This window comes from Pelobates fuscus, chromosome 7 (assembly GCF_036172605.1).
Source record: "Pelobates fuscus isolate aPelFus1 chromosome 7, aPelFus1.pri, whole genome shotgun sequence".
Classification (NCBI taxonomy): Eukaryota; Metazoa; Chordata; class Amphibia; order Anura; family Pelobatidae; genus Pelobates; species Pelobates fuscus.
The window spans coordinates 26,899,602-26,914,098 of NC_086323.1; the positions used below are offsets into that span (position 1 = coordinate 26,899,602).

General features: G+C 40.7%; 1 protein-coding gene across 1 annotated transcript in view; it reads right to left on the reverse strand.

Moving 5' to 3' along the window:
- The window catches only part of NRDC (nardilysin convertase), a 35,642-nt gene that overhangs the window by 11,071 nt on the left and 10,074 nt on the right, over positions 1-14,497 (reverse strand). Inside the window, exons 12-21 of the mRNA XM_063427811.1 lie at positions 14,294-14,414; positions 12,662-12,720; positions 12,523-12,577; positions 10,321-10,425; positions 10,095-10,218; positions 9,913-9,999; positions 2,389-2,508; positions 1,588-1,639; positions 640-790; positions 50-177 (exon numbers count right to left, since the gene is read on the reverse strand). Of these exons, the coding sequence (XP_063283881.1) occupies positions 50-177; positions 640-790; positions 1,588-1,639; positions 2,389-2,508; positions 9,913-9,999; positions 10,095-10,218; positions 10,321-10,425; positions 12,523-12,577; positions 12,662-12,720; positions 14,294-14,414 (1,002 nt within the window). The remainder of the gene's footprint in view (positions 1-49; positions 178-639; positions 791-1,587; positions 1,640-2,388; positions 2,509-9,912; positions 10,000-10,094; positions 10,219-10,320; positions 10,426-12,522; positions 12,578-12,661; positions 12,721-14,293; positions 14,415-14,497) is intronic.

A 14,497-nucleotide genomic window follows, 5' to 3' on the forward strand; every position in this document is an offset into this window, starting at 1 on the left:
AGGAAGCTCTTCTCGAGCTGCAAAATTTGCTGATTGTTGACAAACTCACTTTCCCAATTTTTCTGGTTTGATGAGAATATTGAAGTAAGTTTTTTTGAGCTGTTCTGTGATCATATCGAACACGTCAGGAGAGGCTGTGAAGTTGGCCAGGTGGTCAATGATCAACTCAAAGAGGAGCTTAAAAAGACAGGAAAATGGGCACTTTAATTTTTTATGCATTAAAATACTAAAAAAAAAAAAAAACACCACCAAAAAACACAAGATCTGCAGAAACAAGAACATGGTGGAGCCCTCTCAACCAATCCAGGTCTGCCCACAGCATCCATAATATATCACACGTAGGCACCATAACAGCAGATAACGCCACGGAACCCAGTATAAATCTATATAGCATCGTCTCATCCATAAAGAATTCTGAATGAAAATAATTGTCTAAACTGACCAAAGTTAAAATGTTTGTTTTGCAAAGGATTAAACCCATAATAAATAGACAAAAATGTGTCCCTGGCATTAGATGAACACTATTCAGGCTGATGCTTGGCACGTTTCATAACAAGTGAAAGCAAATTATAAAACTTAACATCTACACAAACATACGTGTCAAGTGTCACATTCTGCACAGCGCATTATTATACTTACTGGTAGTTTGTGGTTAAATCCCTTCACTCGGATAACCAATCCATGTTCTCCAGCGACCAGTTTATATTCCAGCTGAGCTACATCCGCCTCGTAGGCCGGTTCAGCCAGTGTGTGAGCCAGGATATTCACAAAGATATCAAAAAGAACCAGGCTAAAAAAAAAGGCAAAATGAATCCAATAAGTCAAGAGACAGAATTAGTTTAAAAAAAACAACAAAAAAAAACAAAAAACAAAAACAGAATACACACATATGGCGACAAATCAACTTCTATTACTACCATCAAACCATGGGCAAATCATAACACTATATTGCTAAGTTCTGTCTGCCCAATATATATATTGTCAATGCAAGCATTGATCACGGTTCTGCCAGTTAATGTGCAAAGCAAGAGTCAATGAAACTTTAAAATGTATATTTTTTCCGATTTATTTTGAAAGATTCTCCCCTGATATTTTCTGTTTAATCTCTTAAAATGTGCTACACACTCGGCTGCCCTGTGGCTGAGAACAGATCCCTGGAAGTACTTTCTCCTGGTCACCGACCATAAGGGGGCATTTCAAGGGGTCTGCTCTCAGCCAGAGGAGCAGAATCTACAGGCAGCCCACTGGACCACCAGGGAATAAAATACAGCATCCCCACCTACAACCTAGCCAACCACACACTCCTATAGTGTCAACCGCCAACACACGCAGTCACCCTGTCCCCTCACTCTCCCACACACATACTAAGTCACTGTCACATCCTTCCCTCACCACACGCAGTCACCATGTCACATCACCTCTCACCTACCGTTACCATGTCACAGTCACTCTACACACTACCTCCTGTTACGTTTAAACAACACTTTTCAGGATACCCAAAATACTCTGATTCTGGGGGTGGTTTTGCTGCAAACCACTTGGTAGTGAAGAGGTTAGCTCGCAAGTGCATATGTCTCCAATACTCACTTTTCAGGACTCTGCTGTATTAAAGGAGAGATCAGATGGAACCGAATATATGCTGCAAATAAACATTGAACATTTAATAAAATTCTTATAAAAAAAAAAAACAAAAAAAAACACAGACAACCAAAGCTTTAGATAATACTGTTACATATTTAATATTTCCCGTGTTGAATTATGCGATATATAGATAGGTTAGCTATAGATATATAGATATACCCCCAATGAAAACATTCATGCATTTAATTATGCATTTTTTACATTGGTGGTACTTTGCTGCCTCTTGAGTTTATCTCTACTAAGCTACCAAACCAGGAAGTAACAGGACCTGTTGTCTGGTTGTCAGCCAGAGGGTGTAACCAGGTTAAGTTATAAAAGTGCTAATTTCTAATGAAATCTGCTTGGTTTGTAAAATGGGGGGGGGGGGGGGGGGGATGGAAGGGGCACAATCTTCACACCAAGTACTACAGCAAGCTAAAGTGTTTTCAGTTTTAAAAGTATTTAAGAAAAGTAAAATACATTATATGTAATAATCCACACATCGATCATGTAACTGGGTGCCTTCATCTTTGCTCCCTGTAAATCCCCGTTCTAAGCACCTGGATGTCCACTCTGAGAGAGAATAGTTGAGAAGTAAAACAACGTGAACTAAACTAAATTGTGATGTCATTTAATAAACCTTCAATAAAGATTTAAAAGCGAAAGGAGCATCACATGAATAATAATTAACCCAAGTTATAGGTGATTTCAAAATTATCCTTTAAATGCAATCAGAGTATACAGTGTACTGATCAGACCCTCGCTCACCTTTTGGAATTTTGAACTTGGTATCTTTCTTGTACCATAAGCAGCCATGATCATTGTCCATGATCTTGTTTGGATACTCTGTGTCAGCAATATCGGAGGTCTTCAAAGCAAAGTCAGTGGCTATGAGAGAGAACAGGTAAGACAGGCATCAATAACTGAATGGTGGACATTTAGACAGAAAAACTGAACATGATAAGCAAGGTGAAAGAATGGTAATACACAGAATGTTAATATGCCCTCCTGATGGTCTAGGGGATACAAAAGGAAAGATAAGAAATATATTGCATAGTACGTCTTTATGAATTAAATAATATGATCGAATATGAACAATGAATATTTGTTTTTGTTTGAATAAATATCTGAATCCAGTTATAAACTTGGTATATTTCACTCTTTTGGGGGACTATGTCATTTTAACTCAAGATATTTAAGGGTCGATATTTAAGGGCTCAAGAAAATGTGAGTGTACATACATTTGGAAAATAAGATCATATTGTTTAATTCATATATAATTTCTTAGCTTTGCCTTTGTAGCACCCCTACACCATCAGGAGGTTATATATAGCATGCTCTGTGTATTACAATGCTGTAAAACCCTGTTTTTATTGTTTTTTTATTAGGTGGAATCTTTTGCTTGTTTCATGGGTGATCTTCTCATACAATTTATGTGTCACTTTGCTATAAGCAAAATGGCACAAACCAGCTAGCAGCCAACTGAAGCAGACGTGCATCACTGGAGATCCGTATCCAAAAGCTTGAAAATCGCTAATTACCAGCCCAAAACTTAATAATCTTAGCCCACAACACACCACCAAGAGATGGGAAAGAAGTCCAGGCACCAGGGGGTCGTAAAACCGGCGAGGGTCCGGGATATTGGAGACCTTCTCCTTCGCCCAGCAAAGGCCGCAGAAGTTCCCGCGCCTAACTATAATGGTGACGCGACTTCGGCCTCCTCTGGGGAACAGACGCTAAATGAACTGGACGACTTCCCCGGCACAGGAGGACTACACAGCGTATCCTCAGATGAGGACAACGAACTACCCTCCACAAAGGGTGACATTAAAGCCCTACTATGTAACATCCGCACCCTGTTCGCGGCAGACATAGCAGTACTGCGGGAGGAGATCCACACAGTAGAAGGCCACATCAAATAAACAGAGGCAGACTCACAAGGCCTCACCGGACGCTGTACCAAACTCGAGGCCCAAAACGCAGAAATGCAACTCAACCAGACCCTGCTTGCTAATCGCATAGACGCGATGGAGGACCGGCTTAGGAGCCGCAATATTAAGATAAGAGGTGTCCCGGAGACAGTATCTCAAGATGACTTACCAAGCTACCTCAATAGACTCCTCGCCTTCTTGCTCACACCACAGAAGGCGGTCTCAATGGACGGAGCCTACCGCATCCCGAGAGCCAGCAGAGCTCCAGCGGACACCCCGAGAGACGTCATCCTCCAACTCCAGACAAGGTCAGCACAATTGACTCTCATGGCGGCGGTTAGAGGGAAGCCTACTCACCTTTTCGAGACAGCTACTTTATCTTTCTTCCAAGATCTGTCTAGGCCCACGCTGACATGGAGAGGCCTCCTCAGACCCCTGACCAACACACTTCGCCAAAGCGCAATCCCGTACCGCTGGGCATTCCCCAGAAGCTTAATTATCACGCATGGGGGGGCAACAACTCGAGTAACCTGCCCATCAGAAATAGATTCGGTGCTGGCAGCGCTGAACCTACCACCACAACGGGCACAAACCCTTCCAGCTCCAGGACTGAAGAACCCTCACACCAGGGACGTGGCGAACACCAGACCATTCCAGCCAGCGGGCCCCAGGACCCCGACTGCTACTCTCTTCAAAGCACAACGGGCAAACCGACAACACACAGACACTTGAACACCACAGGTGCCCGATCCACGCAGATCCCCAGGCAGGACTTCAGCTAAGCTGCACCACTGAGGATTTACTCCCCACTCCTAGTTATTTTGATACCTGGACAGGCTCCAAAGCGGTCACCTCACAAACGCCAGTCCTGTTCACAAGCCGCAGGAGGGGACAAGAACTCCTTTTATTATACTTTGCCTTGATTTGTATTTCTATTCTGATCATCATATTTTATATTTTATGTAATTTACTTTTTTTTTTCCCTCTAGCTCTTGTTACGTGTTTGCTACACATATAGCCAGTTACAGCCCAACAAGGGTTAAAATCAGTAGATGGTGGCAAACACCACATGCAATGTCTACTGCAGAGTATCGCTTAGTGTGCAGCCTACACTTAATCATCTACTGATATAGAGCCTTTTTAATTCAGGCAGTAGAGCATACTATCGTCGAGCAAATTTTTTCTCTTTATAGTTCCTCCACAGTAAACCCAATCTTATGTTTAAGATGAATAGCGATGTTATTCTACGTCCAGATAGCACAGCAATGTTATCCATCCTGATAGGCGAGATTCTGCAATGTTAATCGACATCTCATGCCTCCTAGCCTATATACAGGTAGCGCAACTTTCCTACACATTATATATTAAGCAACTACTATTACACTATCAACCTGAATCACATATAGAAGCCTAATCTACCAGACATAGCGACGACCCATAACATATAAAACAACATATTACTACATGCTTTAGCCTGCTTACCTAAGTTCTGGTATTTACCTTGGTCAGAAATACGACACAGTTAAACCTAGCTTGTGTCATTACTTTCACCTAAAGACAATTGTATCTACCGGACTTACTCTATTAACCCCTTAACGACGAGTGACGGACGAGGTCCGTCACTCTGGGGATTGCCTTAACGACGAGTGACGGACCTCGTCCGTCACCCGTTAAAATTAACCCCAGATCGCCGCAATCGCGGCGATCGTGGGGTTAATGGTGCTCCGGTCTGCCTCTGCATTAGAGGCAGACCGGGAGCACCGGATCGGGCTGTCAGAGTACATGTGCCCGCTCTGACAGCATGCCAGAGCGGGCACATGTGCTCTCTATACTCACCTCCGCCTCCCTGCACTTCCTGGTTCTGTGTGAAGTGCAGGGAGCCGGATCTTCAGTGATCCTGCCCCCTGGTGACAAAACAATAAAGTTAAATTAAAATCCCACCCCCCTTTACCCATTTTAATATAAAATTAACCCCTTCCCTGCCAATTGATCACTGACTACAGTGATCAATTGGCAGGGATTACATTTTACTATGATCTGATTTTTTTTTTAACCCCTGAGGGTTAATTATTATTTTTTTTTAACCCTCAGGGGTTAAATTTATTTTATTAATTAATTAAAAAAAATTAAAATTATAAATTTAGCTAGCTGGGGAGGGTGGAAGTTAGTGGGGAATTGGGGGATTTAGTATTAGGCTAACTAGGGGTTAACGTTAAAAAAGTTTAAAAATAAGCTTTAAAAAGTTAAAAAATTAAGTTAAAAAAAAGTTTTAATAACGTTTAAGTAAAAAATGTAAAAAAATAAACCCTTTACCCAGTCCAAATAAAAATTAACCCCTTCCCTGCCAGTCGATCACGGCCTACAGTGATCAAAATACAGATCACAGTATTATACTGTGATCTAATTTTTTTTTAACCCCTGACGATTAACTTATTTATTTTTTAACCCTCAGGGGTTAAATGTATTTAATTAACTAATTTAAATATTGTATAATTAAATATTTTGCTAGCTGGGGTGGGTGGGAGTTATGGGAAAATGGAGAATTTACTGTTAGTGCTGCTTACTGCTAGTTAGGGGTTAACGTAAAAAAAAAACTTAGACAAATGTTAAATCTGTAAAAAAAAGTTTTACGAAAGTTTAGGAAACTTTAAAAAAATTAATAAGCAAAACAAAAGTTTAAAAAATAGTTTTAAAAAGTAAAAAAAGTTTTAAAAAGTAAAAAAATACATTTAATAACGCTCATTACCACTACACCTGGTACAAGCTAGCGGAAAAATGATCCCACGCTAAGGTTCAAAATATGCCTTTTAAAATACCCTGGGATGTCTTCTTTAAGAAATGGTATGGCTTTATGGGGTATTTGGTTTATATAGCCTGGTAAAATACTCTAAAATGGGACATGGGCACAGCGTAAAAATGTAAAGTTTGAAAACAACTGGAATGGCTGTGTCCCAAATGTGCCCCTCCGATGTCCACATATACCTGGCAAAGGTACATACGGGGGTATTTTTGTACTCAGCAGACATAGCTGAGCAACATATGAAGTATTATACAGTGGTAGTACACATAAGGTTTGCAAAATATACTGTGCAAACTCACTTTGTGTGTCAAAAAGGCAGAAAAAACGCTTATTACCACTACACCTGGTACAAGCTAGCGGAAAAATGATCCCACGCTAAGGTTCAAAATATGCCTTTTGAAATACCCTGGGATGTCTTCTTTAAGAAATGGTATGGCTTTATGGGGTATTTGGATTATATAGCCTGGTAAAATACTCTAAAATGGGACATGGGCACAGCGTAAAAATTGAAAGTTGGAAAAAAAAATGGAATGGCTGTGTCCCAAATGTGCCCCTCCGATGTCCACATATACCTGGCAAAGGTACATACGGGGGTATTTTTGTACTCAGCAGACATAGCTGAGCAACATATGAAGTATTATACAGTGGTAGTACACATATGGTTTGCAAAATATACTGTGCAAACTCACTTTGTGTGTCAAAAAGGCAGAAAAAAAACGCTTATTACCACTACACCTGGTACACGCTAGCGGAAAAATGATCCCACGCTAAGGTTCAAAATATGCCTTTTGAAATACCCTGGGGTGTCTACTTTAAGAAATGGTAGGCCTTTGTGGGGTAGTTTGAATTTAAAACCTGCGAAGATGCTTGGAAATTGCACTTAGGCCCGGCGTCAAAATTCAAAGTTCGGTAAAAACTGATATGGCTTGGTCTCCTATATGGCACTGTAGCTTCAAGAAATAGTGCCATAGACATACAATGGGGGTGTCCTTTTACTCAGAAGACTTAGCTGAGCATAATTTGTGGGGTTTGAACTTAGTGGCACATATGAAATATACAAAATGCCCAGCAAAAATGCAATCCGTATGTAAAAAATGCACAAAATTATTTTTTACCACATACTTTGGCATGTAATGGTAAAAAAATGGGGGCATGTTAAGGCACAATATGCACCTTATGACATACCCTGGGGTGTCTACTTTTACAAATGGTAGGCCTTTGTGGGGTTTTTTTGAACAGTCAAACTGTTATAATACCCCAAATGGAAGCATAGGCTCATTAAATCCGTCTCTCAAAATTCTACTGTGAATACTGAAAAGGACAGGTCTCCTATATGGCACTGTAGCTTCACGAAATAGTGCCAAAGACATACAATGGGGGTACCGTTGTACTCAGCAGAAGTAACTGAACACATAATAAAACTTTGTACAGGAATAGCACACACCAAATTTACAAAATACACATGAGAAGTTCTTTGTTATAAGTTTGTGTGTGAAAACCCCCAAAAAACACAATTTTACTCCAATATTTAGCAGAGGTTGGCGGTAAAATGGCTACGTAGAAAGTGTCAAAACAACCTTAGGTAAATAGCCTGTGGTGTCTACTTTATATAAATATATACTTTTGTGTGGCAATTTTGTTTTCTTTTATGGCTATTAGGCTTACAAGACAAACATACCAAATTCTAAAATCGCTCCACATAAAAAGTGTATTTTACTCCTTGTGCTTTGTGACCTGTAACTACCAAAAAAAACTGAAAATCCCAGACACATTATATATTCTGTAATTCAGAACAACTAAATGAATTTATTTTTAATTACTTTCCTTAACCTGCACTAATTATGTACACATTATTATTGCAAAAACTGTAAAAAAAAAAACACACAAAAATTCATTTTTTTGCATATTTCTGTATTTTTTTAATAATAAATAAGCATTTATATATATATGTGTTACATCAAATTAAAGCCCTTTCTGTCCTTTAAAAAACGGTATATAATATGTGTCGGTGCAATGAATAAGTAAAAAGCAAATTGCAGTTGAACGCAAATAGCAAAAAATGCAAAAAATGCCGTTGTCATTAAGTGAAAGACAAGCTTCTGAAGCTCTGTCCTTAAGGGGTTAATGTATGTTACCTACCTTGACTCTACTTACTTAAAAAATAATTTGATGTGTAACACTTAGCATGATTAATTTGCTATAATTTTCTCATGAAAAGCACCGTTTGAGTAATCTTTATAATTAATCTTTGAACATATTTTCTATCCTTCGCTTGCGTTATTATGCTTACTTATTGTATAATTTTAATTGCCTGGAAAATGCTATAGGAGCGGGGCTATTTCAGCCTGTTCACTCACAATCGTTGAACGCATCATCGATTGTAATACAAACGCCAAAAACAACGCTTGTTTCTTCTAAAATGTGGTGTATCTCCACTGTCTGACCCTCATACCATTACAACAAAAAATTTGTGCTGTCTATTCAAATGCCATACCAAGCTTATTATACCTGTTATCATTTTGCCTACGACAGCTAATGTGGCTGAGTAGGATTACTGTTATTGCATGCACAACAAATTAATATTTATTCAGTTAAGCCAACAGGGTAAAATATACACGGTTATCAGCTTCTATAAAATGGTCAAGTAGCTTAATTTAAGTTTTTTCCCATGGAACCTCCGTTCTAGTGCTGCCATCTTCTGAGCCTCATGGGTGTTACTCTTTGTAACATCCTCCCCTTCTCCTGCGGTTTTCTGTGATTTGCACTGCTTGGGGACGCTTGCACAAGCCGGGCAGACTTCCTCTGTGAGGCCGACAAGCTGACTTCATTGCCAGTATACCAGAGTCTAAACTGGTGTTGCTCCCTTCCTATACTCCCTAGCCAGCACTGGCAGCGTTGGTAGGGAGTTTCTATAGCAACCATTGCACATGTAGTGGTTGCTATGCTTGGGAGAGCAGAAGGAACGTCTTTGTGTGTTCAATATTGCTCTCCCTTGTCAGCCATTACATCTGCATAGAGTCTATCCCAAAAAATTGACTGCGAAGTGGAAGAAAGACCTATTTTTAAATAGTTGGCAGTTTGTTTGTTTTTCTAATCTATAACTGCGAGCACAATGTATAAATGAAATATTGTGCACGATAGGGCCCTTTTAAGAGGTTAGGATCTTGAAGGAGAGTCTATTATAGCACTCTCACTTTAACTGAAATCCAACTCACCACAGGTAATGAATATATAATTACACATGTAACCGAGCGCTGCCCCTCTGCTGGACCTGCTTCCAGCACTCAGAGCCGCTCATTGCCATCCAAAGTTGACTCGTTTGAATGAATGCTAAAGAAGTGAAACATCTGCAATTTCAGAGCAGTAGGCATGGGGTGGGCTTGTGTTCTGGCCATGCCCTAGGCTTAATGAAGACTGTTAAGGATGTGATGATGATGGGTTAAAAATGTTAATTTGTTTGCTTGAGCTCTATTTTTGCCATCCAGCTCAAAACCTGTGTATGGGGTCTTTGGGATGTCACTACATTTGTATATACAGACCCCTACTTTTCAGGTTACTCACCAATGAACTTGTTTTCTGCTGGAAGATGAAGGTCTGGGTTTAAAGCAAAGTCGGAGGCCCAAATATCTTTCCATTTTGCATCAATATCTGTAGAAAAAAAAAAAGGAAAAAGAATTAGTGGACAGACACATGGGGTAGCTGGGTCTTGCAGATGCTATATTTGGTTGATGGCTGTTGCGAACCTTCTGTGCTGTACTGGGTACCAAACCACTTCTCTCTCTGTTCACATCTGCCTTCATTAAAGGGGGACAGGAGGAGCAAATTTGACTTCTGGGGAGTAAGAGTATTTAGAGCCTCTGAGATGACCTAGAGGAAGGGGAAGAAAATCTTAATTATCTTTAGTTCTCCAAATTCTATGGCATTTGCTTGGGGCAGATATTCATTGTTGAAAAGTTAAGTATCACTTACATCGGGATGGTACTCAAAGAGCAGCTGGTCTCCAGTCAGAAAATCTTCCTTCGGGAAGAGCTGCATGTTTTCACAGACATTTTCTACATATTCTATGGGGTCAGTCTTCAAGAGAAAACAAAATAAGAAAAAAAAAAAAATTCTAAAAATATGTGCCTTTTTAATGCAATATAAATTATTATTATTATTGCCATTTATATAGCGCCAACAGATTCCGTAGCGCTTTACAATATTATGAGAGTAGATTTAACTATAAAATAGGACAATTACAAATAAACTTACAGGAACAATAGGTTGTTCAATCGAGCTTACATTCTATAGGAGGTGGGGTGTAAAACACATTAGGACAGGAATTTGCAATCAAATAAGGCGGGCTGCCCTTTAGGAGAGGGCAAGAGACAGGTATGTGAGGTAAGGGTTAGTCTTGGAGGCCATAAGCTTTCCTAAAGAGATGGGTTTTAAGGCACTTAAAGAAGACTAGGGGAGAGTCTGATGGCGGTAGGCAGGCTATTCCATAGGAAGGGAGCCGCCCGCGAGAAGTCCTGCAAGCGCGAGTTGGCCGTACGGGTGCGGACAACGGACAGGAGGTGGTCACGGGCAGAGCGGAGAGACCGAGAAGGGACATACCTATGGATCTGTGAGGAGATATAAGAGGGGCTAGAGTTGTTCAGTGCTTTATAGGTGAGAGTTAGTACCTTAAATTGTCAGCAGGGAAGATGCCAGAAGAGAGCGAGCAGTTGAAGATGTGTGTTAAGGAAGGCACGAGACAAGTGGAGAGAGATCTGATAAGGTGAGATGGGACAGGATCGAGTGGGCAAGTGGTGGGGCGAGAGGAGCAAAGAAGAGCAGCCACCTCTTGGTCAGTAGCTGGGGACAATGTCTGAAGGGTAGGAAAGGCATGATCTATGTGTGGTTGAGAAACAGAAAGGCAAGGAGGGGAGAATTATTTCCTTAGCTGTTCAATCTTGTCAGTGAAGTAACATACAAAGTTATCAGCAGTAAGGTTAGTTTGGGGGGTGGCCACAGCAGGGCAAAGAAGAGAATTAAAGGTGTCAAAGAGACGCCTGGGGTTGCGGGAACATGAACTAATGAGAGTGGATAAATAGGACTGTTTGGCAAGGGCAAGGGCTGCACTGTATGAACACAATATGAATCTATAATGGAGAAAGTCTGATTGTGTACGAGACTTCCTCCAGGAGCGTTCAGCACAACAGGAGCATCTTTGCAGGTAGCGCGTTGATTTAGTATGCCATGGTTGGGGGCGGGTCCTCCGCGAGGTGCTTGTTTGGAGTGGCGCTGCAGTGTTCAAGGCAGATGTAAGAGTAGAGTTATAGGTGGAGATGGCCAGTGAAGGACAGGAGAGGGAAGGGATGGACAGCAGTCGTGAATCAATGTCAGCTGACAATTGCTGGAGATCAAGAGAATTAAGGTCCCTCCTGAGTTGAGGGGGGTTAGGCTGAGGTTGTTGGGTGAGGGGGTACGCGAGAGCAAATGATAAGAGGTGGTGGTCAGAGAGTGGATATGGAGTGTTGCAGATATTGGTTACTGTACATGCATAAGTGAAGATTAGGTCAAGGGTATTGCCAGCTACATGGGTGGGAGAATTTGCCCACTGCAATAGCCCGAGGGAGGAAGTAATTGAAAGTAGTTTAGTGGCTGCAGAGGTAATTATAAAAGACAATCAATCAATCTCAGGTTTAAACATCGCACATTTAAATCTTTAGGTTTTGCAGCATCTGCAGTGACCAGGAAGTGACTCAGCTTGTCATGATGCTCACTTAACTTTCTATAGAACTGAGCTTTTCCTATAAAGCAATGCATGCATTGTTTGTGTGAGTTGCAGTCCAATTGCCAACGCTCTACTATAGAAAGCTGAATTACAACTCCCAGAAACCAAAGTCACAACATCAAGTGCAACATTATTTCTGCAGCAAAAAAAGGGAACACTTCAGTTTATTAAGAAGCAGAAGAAAGTAGAGATTTATGGAACGTAGCTAAAGGAGAAGGAAAAAACAAAAAACAAAACCAGCACTCTGGGTGCTTTCAGTGACCCTTTAAGCATGCCTCGGAATGAGAAAGGCAGTAGCAACATTAACTCAATCTTTTCCCCAACAGAATGCATCCAAATGTGGGAATATTCATTAATGGCATGCAAATACACATCTCATCTGCCAAAATATACAGATTAAATGATACACATACCTGTTCCTGATAATGGAACTCATTTGCCTCAATTTTCTGTATTTCACGAAAGATCCTAAAATAGAAGGTTGGAAACTTAAGAGCTAATTTTGTCACAACAAAAACTTAAATGTGATTTGGGAACAAACCAAAGTCTCACCTTTCTTGAGGTCCCTGCTGCTGTAACATCTTTAAATACTGGAACACAATGTGTGTAACCTGTGCAGAAGTAAAACGACAAGTGTACAGCTGGACTTCATACAGGGTTTGATTTTGCGAAACCATAGCAAGCAAGTCTTATGAACAGGTCAAATATAAAGTGTCAGTTTAAGGATAATAGCATTCCATGCGTACAATGTCTTCTACAATGTGCTGGAAAATATCATAAAATGTGAACAGAGAAGATCTGAATCCATTTAAGTATATTACACCTAACTGTAAAAGTGATTACGTGCTAGGATGCAGCCGCTATAAACCAGCTTAGTTTCCCCTTGGAGCCTTCCAGCTGTGGTGTGAACACAACTCTCTGCCCAGGACACTGCACGGCGTGATCACGCAGTGTTCCTAGGCAGCAAGTCATGAAAACAGCAAGGGCTTTGAAGTTAAAGAACACTCAACTGCCCCCAGATTTTTTTTTTTTTTTTTAAATCACTATTTAGCTATATCCCAATAAAAAAAAAACAAAGGCTTTTCTTTAAGCATTTTTCATTCTAGTTATATGTAAAAACAGCTTCAGCAAGCGTAAATGCTTTAGCAGTGTTCATTTACATTTTTAGAGAGAACTTCCTAGCACCATGACCTCTATTAAAAAAAAAACAAGCAAAAAAAACCAAAAAACCCACATGTAGTGTTTATAGCCCAGGAGCTTCCATTAAAACCTCAAGTGATATGCATGAGTCTGTTGTATTCTATGTTTAAGCAGATAATCGCTCTTTGGATACGTCTTCAAGTAAAAATTTAAGGTTTTATAATTTGCATATTTGTCAATGACAAGTCAGCTTGAAGGTTTAATAAATAATGTGGGGCATTGCGAACTGATTCAAACATTTCTTGAGATGTGTGCCTCGTGTTACCTTATGGAAAACACCTTTGCAATGTGAAGACTTCCATATTTAATGTTCAGAATTAAGAGTTTTGATCTAAATGAAAGATTTTAGAGTTCATTTGGGTGTTTTTTTTTGTTTTTTTTTTTAAACTGTGGAGAACTGACAAGATAATATAAAACTTAAAGGACCACTCTAGGCACCCAGACCACTTCAGCTTAATGAAGTGGTCTGGGTGCCAGGTCCAGCTAGGGTTAACTAATTGTTTTATTAACATAGTAGTTTCAGAGAAACTGCTATGTTTATCAATTAGTTAAGCCTTCCCCTATTTCCTCTAGTGGCTGTCTCACTGACAGCCGCTAGAGGCGCTTGCGTGATTCTCACTGTGAAAATCACAGTGAGAGCACGCAAGCGTCCATAGGAAAGCATTATGAATGCTTTCCTATGTGACCGGCTGAATGCGCGCGCAGCTCTTGCCGCGCGTGCGCATTCAGCCGACGGGGAGGAACGGCGGCGGAGAGGAGGAGGAGAGCTCCCCACCCAGTGCTGGAAAAAGGTAAGTTTTTACCCCTTTCCCCTTTCCAGAGCCGGGCGGGAGGGGGTCCCTGAGGGTGGGGGCACCCTCAGGGCACTCTAGTGCCAGGAAAACGAGTATGCTTTCCTGGCACTAGAGTGGTCCTTTAAGGCCAAAAAAAAAAAAATCTCTTTATGCCTTCTTAAAACCATCCATGTTATCGTTTCACCCATACCTCATAGAAGTGTTCATACCCGGCGTCTGTGAGCGTGATGGAAATGCTGAATACGGAGTAAGTCGAGTTCTGTTCAAAGCCAGTCTCGCTGTTACCGCCAAACAGAGCCAGAGCCCAGCACCTGGAAAGTGAGGGAAGAGAAAGAATGAAGCCAAGATTCAAACATGGGGCCTGAATGAGTTCAATACACTCACAGTGAAACCC